Source organism: Pleurodeles waltl, chromosome 7 (genome assembly GCF_031143425.1).
Source record: "Pleurodeles waltl isolate 20211129_DDA chromosome 7, aPleWal1.hap1.20221129, whole genome shotgun sequence".
NCBI classification, from domain to species: domain Eukaryota; kingdom Metazoa; phylum Chordata; class Amphibia; order Caudata; family Salamandridae; genus Pleurodeles; species Pleurodeles waltl.
The window spans coordinates 1440183312-1440205821 of NC_090446.1; the positions used below are offsets into that span (position 1 = coordinate 1440183312).

The window sequence follows — 22510 nt, forward strand, 5'->3', positions numbered from 1 at the left end:
ACTATGCACATTATGCAAAGACTGAAGTAAGACTCATTGTCCTGGCCTTCAGTAGGCCAAAAGGACACATTTCCTAATAGCATCAGGTGGTGAATAGAGAGTTACATACATCATCCACCTATTGCCATGGACGCTGTAGCAACCAGTACAGAAATGTCCGTTTACCTTTATGAAACAAGGAAGTACCAAAACCCTATTTGTAGGGAAGCACATTGGTCACACCCTATTGTAACAACATGCAGGTTTCAGCGTATCTGTACTCCTGCTAAATGTTATATGGTACTGTGGTCCTTCACATACTTCACGGAGGCTCTCTGTGCACCTATTACTTGCATTACGGTAATCCCCCAAAAGTACAGACAGTGGTCCCAAGACCTTCAATATGAGGATCACAGCGCAATTGCGCTTCGTTTACAGGTGATACGGTAAAGCACAGTTCACCACATTGGGACCAGGAGCTCCTATGCTTCTACTACCATGATTATGGTAGGAAAGTCTGTACTGGGGGGGCTGGGACCTGAATAGAGGAATGCCTCTCGGCTGGTCAGGGAACTCAGGAAGGCCCTCACAAGGTATGTGGGGGTGGGCCACATTCTTCTCCCGTTGATGGGCGACTACGTTAGGTCCCCCGCAGGCGGTACGGTAAAGGCAGCCTCCCGCTACTTGGAACGCAAAAGCCCTGGCGCTCCTAACAAGGAAAAGGTGGTTTTGCATGGCCTATGTGACCAGGACAGATTTTCTCCTTTTGTCAGAACAGCCCGACCAACAGGAGTTGGGTCTCAGACTAGGCGATTGCCATGGGGAAAGCAGTTAGGCACTGTGCTCGGTCCCTCCGTGCCCGCAAACACAAAAGTGATGCTGGTTTTCTTCCTTTTTGCTGTAGAGAAGGGTCCCGACTAGTGGAGATCCCTATAGACAGCGAAGTTTCAGCAGGCATGGAGGTGATGCAGGTGGACAAAGCCTGCCTAACCTAGCCTTGCACATCATGGCCCCTCTCACCAGGTAAGGCACCATCTGGCCTTGCAACTGTCAAGGGCTGCAAGCAAGGAATGAAGCATAAAGTGATCACCCCAGGCGTAGTAGGGCCCAGGGCAGGCCACAATCACGCTCAGAGAATTCCTTCAAGACCCAGGGATTCCTCAAAACCAGGAGAAAGTACAGGGGACACAGACAGGGAGAGGTCAGTAGGCCAGCATCATGGCACAATTAAGGGTGGTTCCTCCTGGCACTCCTGTTCAAGAACTCCAGACTCAGTGAAGAGGCTGGTAGCACGGAAACATGCAGAAAAGCTATCCAGATGAGTCCTTTGGGCCACCCAGCAGATACCAGACAGCAGGGCAACAAAAAAAGAGCAGTCTAGATTAATCCTTTGCACAGTCCAGCAGTCCCTCTAACAGAGGTTTGTTCTCAATTTCAAAAGTGCTATGTCAGGGGTAGAGCTCCTTCTACTTATACTCAAAATGCTTTTCTTCAGGCGGGTAACTTCAAAGGAATCCTTTCAAGTAAAGCACATCATCCTTTCAACCCAGCCCTGTCTCCAGACATCACTAGGGGGTAATCAGTCCATTGTGTGAGGTCAGGACACAACCTATTCACATGTAAGATGTGAACGACCCTCCTTCTCCCCACCTCAGGACGACTATCAGTATGTAGATGCCTCTTCTGTCACACCCAGCCCTCCTGTGTGATAGATGTCTGGAAAGTATGCACCAATTGGAGCTGTCACTCTGCCCCAGATGTGGATTGGCATCAGGCTGCAAAAACACTAGAGATAGAAGCACAGAGAAATGCCCACATTCTAAAAGTGGCATTTCTACAATGCTAATAAAAAATCCACCTATACCAATAGCCAGGAATTCTCACTACCATTCAAAACACACTAAACATGCCAATGCTATTCCTCATAGTTCAGAAGATATCACTTAGACTTATGTCAAGGCATTTCAAATGCAACCCTATGAGAGAAGCAGCACTCAAAGTAGTGAGAAACTAAATAGGCCGTTGGTCACTATTAGGACATGTAGTATATAAAGACACATGTCCTACCTTTTACATACACAGCACCCTGTCCCTAGGGCTGTCTAGGGCCAACATTAGGGGTGACAAGTGTAGCAAAATGAGAGTTTAGGCTTTGGCAAGTAGTTTGACTTGCCATGTCAATGTGGCAGAAAACTGTGCATGCAGACTCTGCAGTGGCAGGCCTGGGACAGGTTTGAAAGGCTGTTCCTGTGGGGTGGCTCAATATTCTCTTCAGGCCCACTGGTAGCATTTAATTTACAAGCCCTGGGTATATGCTATACCACTCTTCAAGGGACTTCCATATAAATTAAATAAGCCAAACATGTGTAAGCCAGTTATACCAAGTTGCACATGCACTTTAGCACTGGTAAGGTGCCCACAGTTTCAAAGCCAACAAAAAGAGGGTCAGGAAAATAGGAGAAAGGCAAAAAGCTTGGGTATAAACCTACAAAAGGACCATTTCTAACAGGCGGACTGAGAAATCTGTGTTCTTTGTCACTGCTAACCAGTGCTAAAGTGTCGAAAACAGCAATGCAACATGGCCAGAACCATGCATTACCATTACATCGCGTCCATTACAACGCATGGGTCTTTACCACGCATCTCTTTTACCACCAATATGGCTTTAAATTGTGTGCCTTTAAAATGAAATAAAATACAAACACACACACATATATATATATATAATCCACACACATATACACACACGCACCTACATAAACACACATCTAGATATATACACACAGACACACATATATATGAAAAGCAATGCAGTCTTAAAAGCACTCTAGCTGCTGGTGTTAGGAATGAGATCATGACCCTTATTATATCATCACCAAAAAAAAGAAAAACACAGCACTCCTGAAGATTTCACTGGCAAGTTGATTTACTGACAGGCAACAATGCTCAGGCAACATAAATCCGACCCCACGACGCGTTTCAACATCTTCGTCTTTTTTAAGTGGTTTTCAGTCTGTCTCCATGCTGTTGTAGTTTGCCTACCATTTCAGAGCACAGAGACATTCTGGGATTTAAGCTTTCATGTCCCACACTTGGGAGCTTAATCATCCTGTGAGTATTTTGGAATACATAAGAGGCAGCGCGAATCACGTCGATGCAGTGACAAGTAAATAATTGCACATATTGTACTATTGATCCTCACGATGTCAGTAAGAATGTTAGTTATTTTGATAATTGGACTCACCGCAATCAAACGTTTGTGCATGTAGTTCAATGCCTGTAATGTTTTTCACAGGAATCCATTTCGTGTTTTACTTAGCCTTTGTGCACAATAATACAAGAATCTCCGGACCCTATAATAATCAAAAGGGTTGCATCGGTGCTGTGAAGCATAAACTGAAGGGATATATATGAATGTTAGGGCAAGGGCATGGCAAGGGTGTTTTTATAGGGTATAGGGTGGGCATAGGTTTTTAGTTGGCAATGTTATTTTTAGGGTTTAGGATGGGTATGTGCTTTTAGGTGGCAAGGGTGCTTTTAGAGTTTAGCGTCGGTATGGGTTTTTGGTTGGCAAGGGTGTTTTTAGGGTTTAGGGTTGGTATGGATTTTTGGGTGGCAAAGGTGTTTTTAGGGTTTGGAATGGGTATGGGGTTGGGTTTTTTGGCTGGCAAGGGTATTTTTTGGGAAGTGGCAAAATGCCCTCCCTGCAAGGAACATGGAGGGCGCCCCCTCCCTCACCCCCTCAGTCAGGAGCTCTAAGGCCAGGGGCCCCTCCAACCGTGCACAGTGCCTGCTACTGCTTGGTGCTTGACTGTGTGCTGCTGAGAGGGTCCCCTGGAGCTCAGGGGCCCCAGCACAATGGGAACAATTGTTACGTCACTGGCTTAGGGTGGGTATAGGTTTTTTGAGTGGCAAGGGTGTTTTTGGGTATAGGGTGGTTGTGGGTTTTTGGGTGGCAAGGGTATTTGTAGGGTTTAGTGTGGCTACCGGTTTTTGGCTGGCATGGCTTTATTTTGGGTGGGTAGGGGTTTTTAGTTTTCATGGGGGTTTTAGGGTGAATATGGGTTTTGGGTTAATGAGGGAGGTTACATATATTTTTTCACTTAAAAATACAAAGGTTACAGAGATGTTATAGTTAGGCTCACATTTTAAATATATAAAACCATAGAAATAGTTATTTGGAGTAACTGTAGCTCGCACATTAAGGTAACTATAAGTCATACCCTCGCCATGCACAGTTTTTTTAATAACTAATTTTACAACAAATGTTATAGTGATATTAACAATGATGTTATGAAATGTGCCATGATTGCTGTAATATCTATGATAATTGGTAGTGCATGGCAAGGGGGCAAGTTATAGTAACCTTAGGGTGCCAGTTATAACAGCTATATAAGCTATAACAGGTGAATTTCTGTGGTTTTGTATGTGAGACTAACTATAATGTTCTGAAGGGATTTGCGGATCCATCACATCTCTGGTTGTAAAATTTAAAAAAAGGCTTTTTAGCCTTGGTGGGGGGGGGGGGCTTTTGGGACCCTACCTCCAGAGCTAAGGGGACAGGGCGTTCTTAACCTGGCCGTTTTTTTTTTTTTTACCTTTATTTTGGGACTCTCCTTCTGCCGAGTCCCAGGATGGTAGACAACACTTCAATTACTTCTGTTGTTGAAGTGTTATCAGCCTATCAGATCTCTGCACGAGACTGGAAGGAATCGCAAATCCTCTGTGTTCCTAGGTATGCAAATTTGTTTTCCCCTTAATTTCTTAAAAGCTACTGAATGGAATTACAACAGACAATCTGACAGACACTCTCACCCCCAGATACACCCTCTCACACCTATTTTTACACCTAGAGAAGCTGGGGCTTACTCCCACTGCACACGCAGTGTGGGTTTGGGTGGTTAGGGAGAGTTGGCTGCAGGGTCTGGCAGCAGGCCAGTTCTCTCAGGCAACCTCCCCTGCATATGGGTGAAGGATGTGAACGGTTGGGTACTTATAGGGGGTTGGCCTGTGTCCAACCGCCACCGCGCATGGCCAAAAGCCGTGAGCAGTGGTTGTTGGATTACCGTATATTAATTAAAATTACTCTATGTTAAAAAAACATAAAAATTCAGTAAAGTTAGGAAATAGATTTTTCTTTTATTAGAAATTAACTTAAAAAATCAAAGGTTACAGGGATGTTATAGTTAGGCTCACATTGAAAATGTACCAAACCATAGAAATTCACCAGTTATAGTTATAGTTACCTTAGGGCACGATTTATAGTTACATGAGGTAACTTTAAGTATAACTGGTGAATTTCCATGGTTTGGTACGTTTAAAATGTGAGCCTAAGTATGACGTCACTGTAACCTTTGTTTTTTTAAGTGAATTTCTATGTGTTTTTTTTAAATTCTATTTCCCAACTATAACGCCCCTGTAACCTTTGGGTTTTTTCCCAGTGCATATATATGTATATCACCCGCCATAATTCCTCCAGGTCACAATAAGGAAGATAGGCACTCCAAATGCATGAAATAGTGCTTTTATTGCTAGCCATGATAAATATAGGTGGGAAACAGGACATGTTTCAGCAACAAGTTGACGTTGACAAAGGCATCTTGTTGCTGAAATGCATCTTGTTTCTCACCTTTATCACTGATGCCCAGCAGTTAAGCACTATTTCACACATTTGGAGTGCCTGTCTTTCCTATCGGGACATGGCGGAGTTGTGGCAATTGATAGATACATGCAGTGAAGGCACTGCTAACGATTAGGTGCCGACCTGCAGCGACGCTTCTGGGGGTTATATATATATTTAAAATTTAGCTATTAAGTTTGTAGCATACATATGCCCTTACCAATCATGCTTTCAGTATTTTATAGGTAAGTGCAAACCCTTTATATATATTAATATATAAAGGGTTTTTAGCTACCAGTAAAATACTTACATTTCTGTTGTAGAGACATGCATGGTAAAGGCATATTTGTGGTAAAAATGTACGCGGTAAAGGCATTTAGTTTACATGTAAGTCCCTATTAAAGAGGTACATGTACCCAGGGCCTGTAAATTAAATATTACTGGTGCCTTCAGCACATATGGCCCATCTCTAGCAGGATGAGGATGTGGGGCTGTCACCTGCCACACTTGCATCTCAAAGCAACTTCTCCAGCACACCCACACTCACTGAGGACTTTGCACTTGTGTCTTGTGATCCCAGGTGGAATGCATTTCTAGACATATCTGTGGGGGGAAATTCTAGAACCATCTCCCAATTCACAGTGGGCACCAGGTATTAATATTGTACCCTCAGACCATATTCTTCAAATCACATCTGGACTTGTGGACTCTGCAGAAGAAGGAATGCCCATCTATGTGAAGCCCGTCCAGTTTATGTTAGAAATTGGGTATCTGGTTAGCAGAAGTATGCACCCTGTCCAAACAGGAACTACAGTCCTAGTCAGAGTAAGTCAGATACATACCCTAAATTAACCTGTGCTCATCCTCTAGTAGCCTGGCACAGAGCAGTCAGGCTTAAATTAAGAGACAATGTGTAAAGTAGCTGCGCAACACTTTATACAGTAAAACAGTAAAAACACTACCCCAGGTTTGATAAATAGAGCATAATGTAATGAACAAAACAAGACCAAAATGATAACAATCCAATGAGTAGAAGCTGAGATATGAATTTGAAGAGAAGATCTGCAAATCTAGTGCTCAGAAACATAAAGCGCCACCGTGGCTATCTGGTCGCACTTGACCTGGGTAAATCGGAAAGTTCAGACTGACCATGATAGAGTGCAGGTCGGATACAGGTTCTGCACACTGTAAAAGTACCTTGCGAGGAGGGTGTGTCGATGTTGAGAACCCGATGCTGGGAGCAGAGGAGGCGATGCATTGTCGTTGATCTGGCTAGATGTAGGTGATGCATTGGTTCCGAGCCACACAATCTGAGATACATTGATTGCAGTTTCCTTACGAGGCAGGCGATGCATCATCATTGAGCTGCACAGCCAGCAATGCGATGTCCTTGCCCTCAGTTGCGGAGGCGATGTGTCAGCGTCGAGAGGAGATGCGTCAGTTTTGACCAGCGGAACAACGGCGATGCATACGTTTTACAGTGCAGTACTTTTTACCCACTTAAAACTGCCCAGGACTGGATTGGTGTCTGAGGCCCAGTACTTATACCCAATTGTGCTTTTGAAGTGGGGGAGACTTGAAAGGGAGGCCTTTGAAATGCACAAGGTCCCTGCCCTTCCTGCCCTAGTGACAGACTCACTACAGGGGGGTATGCAGCTCTTTGTGTGGGACAGGCACAGCCCATTGAAGTGCAAGTGTTAACTCCTGCCTCCTATCCTCCCCAGAATGTGGATGGCTCATAATGCATATCTAATCTCCCTTTGTGTGTGGCTGTCTAGATGGAATGCACAAAGACCAGCTGTCACCCACCCCAAACATGTATTCAGAGACAAGCAGAGACACAGAATGGTTAAAGTAAGAAAAAGTAAACTTTCTAAAAGTGGCATTTTCAGACTTGCAACTTAAAATCCAAATTTATCATAGGTTGTGATTTTAAATTATGAGTCCAGCGAAACAAATATCAAAATATCTATCTTTTCCCAGTTAGAAAATATGCATATACAAATTAGTAAATTTACCTCCCAGTGGTAACCTATGGGAGAAATAGGCAGAGTAGTAGTGACAAACAAATGTAATAGTTTTTCCCTGCCAAGACATCAAAAACTTAAAACTGCATGCCCTTCTTCTTAAATACACTGCATCCTGTCCTTGGGGCTGTCCAGGACCTACCTTAGAGATGTGTTATATGCCTTAAAAAGGAAGGGTTGGGCCTTCACACACAGGCTCTGCAATGAAGGTGTGAGACATGTTTAAAGCTCTACTGAAATGGGTGGCACAGTTAGTGCTGTAGGCACACTAGTAGCATTTCATTTAAAGGCTCTGGGCACATGAAGTGCACTTTAATAAGGGCTAGTTAGTAAATTAAATATGCAAGTGTGGATAAGCGAAATGTTACCACCTTTTAAGTACAGAGCACATGCACTTTAGCAGTGGTTAGCAGTGGTAAGGTGTCCAGAGTCCTAAAGCCAACACAATCAAAGTCAGAAAAAGTAGAGGTAGGCAAAAAGTTTGGGGATGGCTCTGCAGAAAGGGCTAGCTCCAGTACTGACCAATGACAGCTCTGCTGCCCAAGTCCTGCTCTGCTGATCAAGGACTCTTCTGCTTCTGAGGCCAGCCTGCGTGTTTGGACCTAGCACCTTCAGAGTGTCTCCAAGGGTGAGTCGGCTGAACTTCTATTTTAAAGCTAAAGGAACACAAGAGGCTCCTTGGCGTGTGGCAACTCAAAGCATCTCAATGCATCTCAAGACATCTCGATGCTGTTAACTGACCGAACACAACGCACCTTAAAGCAGGACTGCAATTTGCAACTACTGTTTGGAGGCTTAACAAGCACTGACCCGGCATGACTCATCTTAATGCTGAGAATCAGCCCAGCTTGATGCATCTCGACTCAGAGCGACAAACCTCATGCAAGTGCTCGCAATACCAGTTGCTTGAACGGCCTAGACGCAGCAAAATTAATTCTGACACCCACACCACAGCACTTACTCAACGGCTTCCCCGGCACCAACATAGCATGGTGCATTTTGACATAAGACCTTGCGCTGCTAGCTCCCATTGACTGCACCCTTGGTCCACACAGGCCGACACAAGGACTTTGTATCTCAATGCCCAGGGCACAAGGTAATTTAACAGCGAACTGAAGTCAGTCCTGTATCCGGCCCATGCTCCATCGCATTTGGCCTGACTTTGTGACTTGGACCTGGTCTACTGAAACCAGATAACCCAAATTGGCACTTCTTGGTTCTAAGCACTACTTTTCTTCACAACCTTTAAAACTGCATATTGCATATCACCTGTTCTACTAATAAGATTTTTGTTGTTTTGGTCTTAAATTATTTATTCAAGTTTAATCTAGTCTTCTAAATTGATGTGGGATTTTTCTTGTGTTGTTTTTTCACTTTATTATTGTTTGTGTGCAACATAGATCACATTGCTTTTGAGTTAAGATTCACTGCTTTTGTGCCAGGATACTAAAGGGTTAAGCACAGGACATTTTACTGACTTCTCTTGTTCACTCTGACAAAGACTGTGGCTATTGCTTGAATAGGGCTCACACCCCTCTTAAAAAACAACCCAATTTCTCACGAGTTGTTTGACTACAGTGATGTGCTGTTGGCTGTGCATTGGTTACATTTTGGAGTATGAAGATGTCAGAAGTCTGTCAAGCATGTTCCCTGGTAAAGGCAAATTACATTTTTGATTTCAAAGGTGCTGTGTAGTGTGTATTGTTGGGTAGAATGGGCTCTAATTTATATTGAGAAAGCTGACTCCATGGTGTATCTGGACAATGTTGAATGTGTGTTAGGGGTCCTGCCCAATATATTCTGTAGGATGCTTGTGTGTCATATCATGTTGACAAGATTGTTGAAAGCATGGTGATAGCCCACTTTATGAGGAAGCCTGAGCAGAAAATACTTATTACTATAGAAGCCTAGATTTCGCCAAGTCATCCTTTGTCAAAAAAGGACAACGTTTTGATGGGGTGGCTTGTCACCCAGAGCCCTCTGGAAGGCTCCCAAATGTGGAAGATATCTTCTCTAATCCTGGCTCAAACCCTAGCCAATATACAATTCTGAAGGTAGAATATATGACATTCAGTTGGCTGCTGCTTTGACAGAAAAAAGACTATTTTGGAACAATGAATGTTACTCTCCTATAATCACCAGTTCATGTAAGACTAAGGGGGTCATTATGACCCCGACGGTTGGAGCGAATGTGGCGGTAGTACCGCCAACAGGCTGGCGGTACTTAGCGCCACATTATGAAATTGGCAGGTTGGCTAAACCCAATCCGCCAATGTACCACTTTGACCACAATAGAGGTAGCAGCCACCATTGTGCCGCCAGCAGTATCATGACCCTGCCTACCGCCATGTTTTTCGTGGTTTCGAAAACCATGGCAGTAGGCCTCATCAGTGACAGGCAATTCCTTCCCTGTCAGTGATAGTAGGCCCCCTTCCCCCCAACACTCCCCAGGCACCCTCCCACCCCCATACATCCACGCCCTGCCATTCACGCACACACGCACACACTCATCCACACATACATACATGCATGCATTCATTCACGCACACACATCAAAACAAACATGCAGACACGCATTCACATTTCCATACAGACATGCACTCACACACATTTATACATGCATGCAAACAACACTAAACACACACTCGCATTCATGCACACACTCACACATACATGCACACACACACCCACACACACAAAACACCCCCCTCCCCTGTTGGAAACCCGACTTACCTGAATCCAGGGGATCTTCCAGCAGGGGACGGGACAGGGCGCCGCCAGCAGAACACCGCCAGGCTGTATTATTTTTCATAATACGGCTGGCGCCTGTCTACTGGCGTGGCGCTGCTGGTGGTAGCAGTGCCACCTTACCGCCACCCGCCAGTATGGCCACAGCCGGATTTCGACCCTTCTTGTAGCAGAAAGGCAGCTGTAGTCATATTATGGCAGACAGATAGTAGCCTTGGTGACGGTCTTTTGGCGGCCGTTGCTGCAGCAGGAGGCAGTTTCTACCGCCATTGTCATAATGGGGCCTACAATCTTTCTTTTAGACCTTGAGGCCAAAGCATTTTCTTGTTTACATGAAGTAGCATCCTCTTTCCAGCCTAAACTGTCCTTCCAGACCTTTAGTTTTTAGTAGGGAATTATGTTACAGGACTTCAAACACAGGCAAACAAAGGAAAACAACTATTGTGATTTACCCTGCTTGGATTTGATTAGCTAGGATACAAGTATGGATTTGATATTTGGCAGCATTAGAATTTCACTTCTAAAGCAGACCTACCTTCATCGGATTCCTTCTTCCTGTAGTAGATATCTTTGAACAATAAAACCACTTTAAATTAATCAATTCCCATCCCACCCTCAAACTCGCACATGCTATCTCTGCCCTTTGGCCTCCCGGCTGTGCCCAGACACTCATAATACCTACTTCCTCCTGCTGTTCTTCCCTATTCCTTTTTCGTCCATACCCGTTTCTTCTGGACAGCCCTCCTTGACCAAAGATTACCATTGCTCTGATCATTTCAATACCAACTGCTTCACTTTCTTTAGCTTTGCTCTTCACCACACCTCCATTTCAACCTATAGTCTGCATTGCATTGCATTGCTTGCCAGTGGCATCATGAACACTGCCTTAATATTTAACATCTGATTAATGCATCAAAAACAAATCTGTCTCAAAAAAGGTACGGAACGACCATCTATTCTAGGTTTGCATGCACCATTTGAATTAATCTGTGAATAGTATTCCTGTTTGAGGTGATCGGCATAGAAATACATACAAGAACAATAATAATAATCCCTCAGTTTGCACCTTTTCATACTTCTATTTCATTTAATTTTCTTAAACCCCAGGAAGCATCTAAGCACAGTTAAGAAGAATAGTCAGTGTACAGATGACATTGGGGTGTGTTCATAAACTGCATTTTGTCGTACTTTTAGTAGTACTGCAAAACATACTGCAACATGCTGTTCACAAACCTATTTGATGCATTTAATGCTTCTGTTTATAGATTTCTGCCAGGAGGGGAGGAGTAAGAAGGAGTTAAGGGCGGGTCATGGAGGAGTTTAGGGAGCAACGTGTACCTACCCACTGCACTACTAAAGTTAATATAGCCACAAAGGGACTAAAACCAATAGTAAATTACTCCAGCTCAGAGCTGAAGTGAGTCCAGCACCACAAATGGCCAACCACTGGTACGCAACACCCTTCCATCGAAATCAGTGGAATTAAGGACTTAAAATGAAACCCCAAAGCAATTTTTTTTACATTAAATTAATTTATATAGTTCAAAATTTAAATACATTCTAAAAATATCTAAATATTACACATTTAAAATGTAATTAAAAATATTTTAATAACTGTTTTGTATTTAAAAATTGTATTAAATATGTTAATTAAATTATACAATTACATTATATAACTAAATAATGATATGGAATCCTATACCTCACTTTTAATATTTACAATTATGTAATCATTTTTTTTTTTTTACTTTAAAAACCTAAACTTGAGAAAAATAGTTTAATGTTATTTAATATATTTTTAATACTTAATTTTTTTATTCAAATTTGGGCCATATTCATGATCTGGTTTGCTTCGCTCTTGCACCATGCAACGCAGTGCAAGAGCAACACAAACCTTAAGTGAGATTTATGAAGCCATGCAAGGCTACCTCGTATTTGTTCCGTGCAAATAGCATCAACAAAAGGTTTACAGTGCTAAAATCACCATCTTCTCAGCTTTCAGAAAGAGGCAGACTTGAATCACAAAACCACATTTTTCAACACAGTTTTAGCACATAGCACATTTTTCCTATTTTTTGTGCTTTCAACCTCCTTTCAGTTGGCAGTATAAATGGGTGTGAAACAAATGGTGTAACCCATACAGCTATAAATTTCTGAAAAGTAGACAACATTCTGATTTCAGCAAGGGGGCATTGATGTAGACTCTTCAAGGTTTTCCTATAGAAAGTAACACTTGAATTAAAAAAAATATTGAAATTAAGTTTAAAAGATCAGCCATTTGTGTCTACATTTTCATCTGTAACATCTTCTAACTGTGGCGGATCTTCAAAAGCAATACAGTGTTACATCTGCTGGATCCTTATGGTTGTAGGGATATATAGGGATTCTAAGGTCACCAAGAACCCTAGGATTCCAGAGCCAATAACTGAGCTGCACCTTGCAATGGTTTTTCATTGTGTTATGGGTATACAGTAATTTATTTTGTAAAATATAAACAGTGAAAAATAATTATCAAGGAAATGTATGTATTTTCAAAATGAGCACAAGATATGGAGTTTAGAAACAGTGGTCATTTGCAAATCACTGAATTTGTGGAGACCCATAATAGCATGTGGATTAGAGGGCAGTTCTCAAAATGACTTCACTCTTACACACTATGTTATATTTGGAGGGTGCCAATGCAAACAAAGATAACTGGTAATAAAACGTGTTCTACTATTTTGTGTTCCCTTAAGTCTCCCAATAAAAATTGTGCCTTACTTGTGTGGGTAGGCTTACTAAAACAAACAGAAGAGGGCTATTCCAAAGGGAGTGTTAAAAGATAGTTGGTCCTGTGTACGGTACTCCCATCAAACTAAGACCTTATTAGTAGCATTATAGGGATTTATGTACTGCATTCCTAAACATTCTCTGAATCTAGGGAGTGTAGCCTAAACTTTAATTTTTTTCTTTGAGGGTGGATTAGATATTACTACTAATCCTTTCCCCACATTACGGTTTTCAATCATGACAGGGGTCTGATTTTGATTAAGTATGAGCTTTACAGACCTCTAGCCATTTTTAACCTCACACACTCATATCTTTCTATACCAATCCCACATTCCAGCACTCAACGACCGGCATCTCTATATCCAAAAGATCTCCGCCAAAGAGCATTGCAGTGCCGGCCTGACGAGGAGCAAAAGCCTGATGATGAAGCATGTCACCATTGGGTGAGTGAGGGCTCTTGGTCAAAAGAAAGCAGACTCACAGGACCTATCTCCTACTCACTGTATTTATATAAAATTTTCTGCCTGAAACTGTGTACCCTTTTGGGTTTTTTGGGTAGGCTTACTGCCTGCATCAGGAAATGGCCTAGCACACAACGTGGACAAAGCACATTTTTCCATTAAAAACTCACCCTTTTTGGCAATGTCCTTACCTGTGGATTTTGTGCTCTAGCTCAGCCAACACCTGGGGAAACCTAGCAAACCTGCAGATTTTTTAAAACTATATACCTAAAGGAATCAGAATGGGGTGACGTGTATTGCTCTCACCAAATTTTGTTACCCAGAATCCCTCGCAAACCTCAACATTTGTCTAAAAACAAATTTTCCTCACATGGCTGTGATGGAAAGTTCTGGAAACTGTGGAGCGCCACAAACTGTCTTCCATCCAGCATTCACCCAAGTCTCCCGATAAAAATTATACTTCACTTGTGTGGGTAGACCTAGTGCCCACGACAGGAAACGGCCTAAAACACAACATGTATGCAGCACATTCTTCCGCCGAAAACCGACCCTCTTTTTTCGATGTGGGTAACTCTAGATTTTGGACCCTAGCTCAGCCAGCACCTAGGAAACCCTAGCCAACTTGTACATTTTTTAAAACTAGACATCTGGGGGAATCCTGGATGGTATAATGTCTTTGCATCTCATGCATTAAGTTTTCTTACCCACAATGCCTGGCAAACCTCCAACATTCCCTGAAATCACCCATTTTCCTTATATTGTTGTGATGGAAGAGGGAGAGATGGGGGTTGGAGAGGCCAACCCCCAGAACAGGGCATGTTCACAAGAAGAAGAAGAGTATACAGGCGGCAATAACAACAACTAAAATAAAAGAGGATTACATCCCCATTTACAATTTATCTAAGCATCAACTAAGAGATATGCAAAAAAGTGTATTAAGCAAGGGTGTGTCTTTTGTACCACAAATACAAGACTCCATAGAAAAAAAGACTGAGGTACTCCATTTTTTATGTAAGGTGAGACTTACAATCTTCTTTAATGAACAACACTACAGTGCAGAAAACAACTTTAGTGGGTTAAAAAATAAATCTACTTTTTGTCCAGGAAAGAACAATAAGCCACCTAAAGTTCTTGTATTTGAAAATACAGTTATACATGAGCAGACATCTTTAATCAAAAGAACACACACTTTAAACAGAATTGTTCTAAAATGGAAATGCAAACCATCAATAACCTGTCCAATAACCTGAACATTGTAATAAAACCAGCTGACAAAGGGGGTGGAGTAATCATTAGGGATAGTGAGTCAAATGATCAAGAGATAATGCACCAGTTGAACAATAATTAAAGACCTATAACAGAAAATGCAACGAGGACATTGCGTAACAATATCCTTGCCCTGACTACTGGAGCCTTAGAGGAGGTTTGGATATGCAAAAAAGAATTTGAATTTCTTAATAGAAAAGAGTGTAGAATTATGGTAATATACATCCTCCCAAAGATTCATAAAGATGTGGCCAGCCCAACGAGCAGACCAATTATATCTGTCTGTGGGTCCATATTGGAACCATTCTCCCAATACATTGATACCTTTCTCAAACCGTTTGTGGTACAATTGAGAGCTTATTTGAGAGACTCTATGAACACGATCAATAAGATTGTAACACTTGAGTTTGATGTTGAACAAGAACTTCTGGTGACTCTTGATATCAAGTTACTATACACGAATATTACACAAGATGAAGTCTCACAGGTGATGGATTCTATTTTAGAGACAAGACCAAGACCACATAACATTCTCACTGAATTGTCGACAGCATTGGCACATAGTTCTATCTCAGAAATAACTTTTTTGCATTTAAGGGAGATCTATATCTGCAAATCAAAAGGGTGGCAATGGGATGCAGCTTCACCCCAGAAGTAGCTAATTTAGTTATGAATTGTTTTGCGGACCAGTGGTTTTACAACAACTGGCCCATATGTAAATAACATAAGAAAATGGTTCAGATACAAAGATGAAATCTTGATGATATGGAAAGGTGATTTACACACATTGACATAATTTGTAGAATTGCTAAACCACAGAACAGCAGACCTTAAATTTACAATGTCTTATAATAAGACCAAGCTTAATTTTCTATATCTATGGATTATAGCAAAAGATGGCAGGTTAACAATGAGTCTATACACTAAACCAACAGATAGGAATACATGACTTCATTTTTCCAGTGGTCATCCCCAGAGTCTTAAAGAAAATCTTCCATATGGACAATTTCTCCACATTCACAGGAATTGCTCTGAGAAAAATAATTATTTTGAAAATGCTGGTGTCGTGATGACAAAACGTGTTGGGAGAGGGTACCCTAAGAAACTAGTCAGAGCTTCTGTGAAATGAGCTTGGTTTACAACTGTAGAAACTTTACTTGAACCAACATTTTTTAAAGATGAGATACCTCTAACTTGTGTGTTGACAAAGAATCTGAAAGCCAATAAAATCAGAAACATAGTACAGAAACTTTGGAAAATATTGACATCTTTACAGATTCCAAAACCAATGTTCTCACTTTGCAAAGCACATAATTTAGGAGAACATGTGGTGAAGACCACCCAACAATGCCAGAAAAAGAAAGATCTTACAGAGATGCTGGAACAACCTCCCTTTCATGAACATTTTGTGTGCAATAATTGCACAGCTTGTCTGTTCAATAATACTACTCAGACAATTACTATTAATAACATTGTGCATCATTCCAACTGCAATAAAATAAATGTGATATATTGCATTTAATGTCTTTGTGGCTTGGCTTATATCGGCCAAATGACATTACAGCATAGGTGTGCCACTGTGGGTGCTCCCCTCGTCAAGCATTATACAGACACAGGTCACACAGAGAACAATATTTTTTGGTCTGTGGTTTGTGCAGTTGTCAAAAAAAATGGGGGTGCACTGGTCCGGCAGATTTTGAATCGTATAGAAGCCAAGATGATTGAAAAGTTTAGATCAGCGAACAATGGCCTCAGTGTTCTAGATGAGATGTGGGCATTAATTGCCTGAGCCTTTGGTGTCTGAGACAGTGATTGCTGCAATTAAACCTATGTATTGATTGAATATATCCACAAGAGTTAGGGGCGCACCTATGTGTATTTTTCTCCTCACATAGGTGAATAGGGTACAGAGAGGTGAAGTATGGTGCCATTAATGATTGTGCACAATAATGTTTTTTGGTGTTTTTAAGTTATATTGATGATGGTACTTTTTTGCTGGTAATCAGGCATGCAAAATGGTTTGTTTAGTGGCAAGTTCGGCTGCATTTGATGCCGGTCAAAAAGACATAATTTCAAGTATTTTTGTACTGTGACTTTAAAATGTATGTGGATGTTCCAGCATATAGGCCCTCATTTCAACGAAATGTGACGGTAGTACCACCAACAGGCTGGCGGTACTACACTGCGTTTTTTGACCGTGGCGAAAGCACCACGGTCGTACTGCCAGGGCTGGCGGAATACCGCCATGGTGGTCGTAATCTGCCAGGGCAGCGCTGCCAGCAGCGCTGCCCTGGGGATTTGGAGTCCCCTTAGTGCCATGGAAAGGCTGGCGGTAAGGGGACTCGGGGTGCCCCTGGGGGCCCCTGCACTGCCCACGCACTTGGCATGGGCAGTGCAGGGGCCCCCAGGCACAGCCCCATCGCACAATCGTCTGCCTGAATTACGGGCAGTGGATTGCGCGACGGGTGCTGCTGCACCCGCCACACGGCCACATTGCCGTCGGCTCCTACAATGTTACGGCCCAGCTGGGATGTCCAAATGCGGCCGTCGGGTTCCTGGCCACATAGGCAGCCAACTGACGGTCAGAGGCCGGCCGCCAATGTTGGAATGTTGTAATGAGGGCCATAGTCCTCACTGCAGGTACAAGCTTCCGTATGGATTTAATGATAGAACATTTGATTCTTCACTCTGCTGAAAAGATAAGGTATCAAGGAGGTCATTTCCCTTCTAAGATGGCCACCATGTAACCTGCGGTTCGTCGATAATTTACTCCCTAGTAGCTTACTCCCGGCGTAGCCATAGAACTCATCACTAAGACACGGATAATTGACCGCCAAGATAGAACTTCACTGAGAGGTTCACATGGTAGAGAAGCAGACTTCGGTGTTGGTACTTGGTAAATTACAGGTGGCTACGGGCTTAAGGCAGTCCCAGAGCATGAGTGCGTGTTTGTCGAGCGCTCACTAACGATATCAGTAACAATATGAGTGCTTGATGGTTAATATAATTTGTTTGATAGGAGCCGGGTTCCCGGAAATCGGATGAGGCATCAAGGGAGTTTCCCCTGATAATGTAGTAAGAGATGCTAAATGCTTTGAAATGGGGAGGTAATACATCATGCAGTGACAATTGAATTGACATACGACTGATAGTATAGACTGAGTGTTTTATTCCTTGAGAATATATTTCCAGAAGTTTTCACAGGTTATGGTTTACATACATATGGTTAACTTGCGTGTTTACGCACCATGAGAAGGTTTGCATGAACTTGCTAACCACACACGCACACCATGAGTGTTGGACAGAAGTATGCTACAGTCATCTTTCTTTCAACTGCAAGTGCACAAAGAGGGATGGTCTATGAATAAGCTTCGCTCGTGGCAAGCCTTTGTGAGCACAATGATCTGAATTTATGGTGGCACAATTATATATTGTCTTTATTCATAGTTTACTCGTGCAGTGGTAGTAACAGCTTTTCATTCTTTCGCATACGCTTTTTGAATCTTTCTGTCAGCAGAGAGAGGGTTATCTGTAGATATAATTTGTGGTATCCAAGTGCAGTTTTGATGCAGTGTGCATAGAATGTACCTTGTTTCTAATGGCTGATATGTTTCATGTTTACAGAATTTGAATGTACACCATATGATTATTTTTATAAGGTATATTGTCTTCCTGTTCGTCTTGTGGAGACCTGAAGTTAAAAGACCGAAACGCATCGACATAACATCCTGAAGGAGTCCATTAATAAGTTGAAATAAAGAAATGGAATCATGCATATGCGACACACTAAATAAATGCCAATGACATTTAATCCTTTTAATGTGTTTCTGTCCCTGGGTGCTACCTCTAACAAGGACTCTGAGTACATGATATTGCAGCCTTCCTTAATTTATTCAGAAGACTTGACAAAAAATTGTTTTTGTAATTTTGGATGTTGATTATTTTTGCCATGTGCAATGATGGTGTTATGTTTCTGCATTCATGTGTTTCTTACATATTTAAACAATAAACTAATGGTGAAATGTGGACTATATTCCTCTTTGCTAAGCAAGTGAAAGTAATCCTAAGTCAATGATACCCAACTGATCCTCTCCCTGTCTGAAGACTCTGCAAAGGTCAAGAGAAATTTCCACAACGGGATGAGAGCAGTCGCTGCCTGGATGGAAGCCAGCTGCCTCAAACTCAACTCGGACAAGATAAAGATCCTCATAATCAGCTCCTCCCCTTCCACCTAGAACGACTCCTGGAGGCCCACTGCACTGGGAAACACCCAAACCCCCACGGACCAAGCATGCAACCTCGGCATCATCCTGGACTCCTCTCTATCCATGACTTTCCAAGTCAATACCACCTCTTCGTCATGCTCCCACACCCCCTGACTCCTGCGAAAGATTTTCAAGTGGATTCCCTCCCGATTCACCCATGCGCTCCTCTTGAACAAACTGGACTAAGGCAACGCACTCTATGTCAGCATCTCTCAAAAACTTCAGTCAAGACTACAAAGAATCCAGAATGCATCAGCCAGACTCATCCTGGACATCCCCGGACACAGCTACATCTCCTCCCACCTCAGGGACGTACACTGGCTCCCAGTCAACAAGCGCATCACATACAAACTCCTGATCCCCACCTACAGAGCACTGCACAATATAGGACTGGTATACCTCAACCACCACCTCACGTTCTACGTTCCCAAGAGACATCTCCATTCTTCCCAGTTCGCCCTTGCAGCCGCCCCCAAGATCCAGAAAAGCTCAGCTGGAGGAAGATCCTTCTCCTACCTAGCAGCCCAGACATGGAACACGCTACCTCTCAAGCTCAGGCAGACAGCATCACTGAAGCAGTTCAGGAAGGACCTCAAGACCTGGCTCTTTGACTGAGCAGCACGCCCACAAACAGTGCCTTGAGACCTAATGGGTGATTAGCCGCACTCTATAAATCTCTTATTGACTGATTGATAGAAAGTAATAGCTCGATGAAGCTTTTGAATGGAGGAGTTGAGCAAATAAAAGGCTCTTTCCTGCTATACTTTTTGACATATTTTTTCCTACTGTGTACCACTTTTATATATATATATACATATATATATATATATATATATATATATATACACACTGTGGGCCTACCTTAGGAGTGACTTATATGTAAAAAAAAAGGGAAGAGTTTGGCCTGGTAAAAGGGTTGTTTTGCCAGGTCGGCATGGCAGTGTAAATCTTCACACAAATGCTCTGCAGTGGCAGGCCTGAGACAAGGTTAAAGGACTACTTAAGTCGGCATTTAATTTACAGGCCCTGGGTACAAGGGATAGCACTTTACTAGGGACTTATAAGTACATTAAATATGTCAATTGGGGATGAACCAATATTACCATGTTCTTTGTACTGGTTAGCAGTGGTAAAGTGCACAGTCTGCATACCAGCAAAATTAGATTAAAAAAATGGAGTAACGCACACAACGCACACAAAAAGATGGGGAAAGAAACACCCTAAAACTGTCAGGTCTAACAGTGAGGGTGGTGGCTATGGTTGCTCTGCAGATGATGCATCCTTTTTTGAAGATCAGGCACCCGCCAGGGGACCCAGTGGAGGTCTATCAGCTTTGGAATGATATGGTCAAATCTCTTCAGGCTCCTGCTGGTGGCATGCTGTGACATAAAGGAGACCCCTAAAGGGGGCCAGCTGTAGAGTCTAGGGTGGCATGCAGTAAGGTGCTGTCACCATCCAGATACAGGAATACAAGGACTTGAATAGCAGGTCTGAAGACATGTCTTGAAAGGAACAGTTTGGTTATCTTTGTAGTAGAGAAAGCTGGTAGAGAGGGGTCTTGGTTTTATTCAATGCGTTGCAGGTGAGATTGGCCTCCAAGGTGGATGCGAGTCACTTGGTCATGGGTGAAAGTTAGGGTTCAAATCCATGCAGGTTCATACTGTTGAAATCTAAGAGATTTTTTTGTGCCATTTTTTTCGGCACGTTTAACGCCTGCTCTAAGCAGGCATTAAAAGGGGGCAGGCCATTTAATACAATGGGCCCCTATGTACTCTGCATGAGTAGCGCCAAAATCTTAGCTCTACTCCAGCAGAGTACATCAATAGCGTCAGGAATTCTGACACCATTGCCCCCTACCTTGCACCACAGTGTGGCGTATTTTAAACACGGTGCATATATAGTGGTGGTAGGGGGGCACTAAGGGGCGCAAGGAAAGTTTCACTACACTGGGTGTAGCTCGACTTTTCTTAAATCAGCCCCTTGGTGTTGAAAATAAAAAGGTAGCAAAGTGAATGAACACGAACTGCAATTTGGAGCTGGGATTCGCGGATAACTCCAAATACAGCGTTAAGCATTTTCTAGTCCAGTATTTGTATTATATCAAAGCATTCTGGGAGAGGTCTTTTTTAATTTCTTAACTTATTTCAATGTGACGTACACACTTGATAACACTGGTTGACAAAAGGAAAGCTCAAGACTTTGTATACATGCTGTTTGTTGTTCAAGGAGTGATCTGTGTATTTGAAATGTTACATCTCTTGGGCCTAAATAGATGTGTGTACGGAAATACTGTGCTCCCTATGTATGACTATGCTAACAATGCCATTGGTATGTAGAAAGCAATATAGGTAATCTCTTTAAAGACGGGAATGGATACTTATGTGTTGCATCATCCTTTACAAGTAAGTTTTGCAAGAAGAGACCCAGGCTTCAATGAGCATTGATCCTTCACTCTTTGGTCTCATCCAGGCCTGAAGAGTAAGCAAGCATGTAGCCTCCTTCCATCATTCGGTTTTCCTGCACACCACCCACAATAGTATTTCTCTTTTTGATAGTTAAGCCAAAAGTCTGTAACTCACTTTCTGTTGCTGTGGTGTAGTCATTCATTCTCTCCTTCATTTACTCAGTTCTGCACTCGCTCTATCTTCCACTCGTTAATTTGAGCACACTTACATATAGTCATCCATCTACTCATTCATTCCATGCTGCATTCATTCGCCTGTGCAATCAGTCCTACAGTCCTGTGTTCACACATACATGTCTGAACTCATTAGCTCATATAAGTTTATGTACACTCTCTCATTAATTCATGTGCTCATTCACTAGTGCAATTTTTTAACTTAAGTACACTGACATTGTCATTCATGTACTCTTCCATTACCTGAAACACTCATTCACTCCTGTAAAACCACTGATTCATGTGCTCGTCTATTCGCCACAGTGCACTCACTGGACTCATTTACTTCTATAATCTCATCCGTTCCTGTTCTCATTCACTGCTGCACTCGTAAGCAATGCTCACTCACATATTTCTTATTCTCAGTTTAGTTATTACTAATTACTTCATTTCTCTTTACTTTGCCTTTTTCTCATCCGGTCTTCGGTCCTTCTTTCTCTCACATTCAGTTTGTATAAATGTTACAAATGGCAATTTAGAGTATATATTCAAGTTACAGCCACGTACAAAAATGAAAGTCAGCCTACATGGGCAGCATTTGATCGAAACCAATTTATTTGACAGATACTTCCAAGAGTCCACACTCACCTTTCTTTCTTCTTGTACCATATCCAGAGTACAAAAGGAACCACAACGATGGGCAGGAACAAAAAACATAAATTGGAGTTTTTACTGGAGCTCTCTGTGGAATAAAAACA

General features: G+C 42.3%; 1 protein-coding gene across 4 annotated transcripts in view; it reads right to left on the minus strand.

The window, feature by feature from the left end:
- LOC138246456 (uncharacterized) overlaps positions 1-22510 on the minus strand; it is a 420592-nt gene that overhangs the window by 43498 nt on the left and 354584 nt on the right. For all 4 annotated transcript variants that reach the window (XM_069201077.1, XM_069201078.1, XM_069201079.1 and 1 more), the window contains one exon: positions 22401-22494. In XM_069201077.1, the coding sequence (XP_069057178.1) occupies positions 22401-22494 (94 nt within the window). The remainder of the gene's footprint in view (positions 1-22400; positions 22495-22510) is intronic.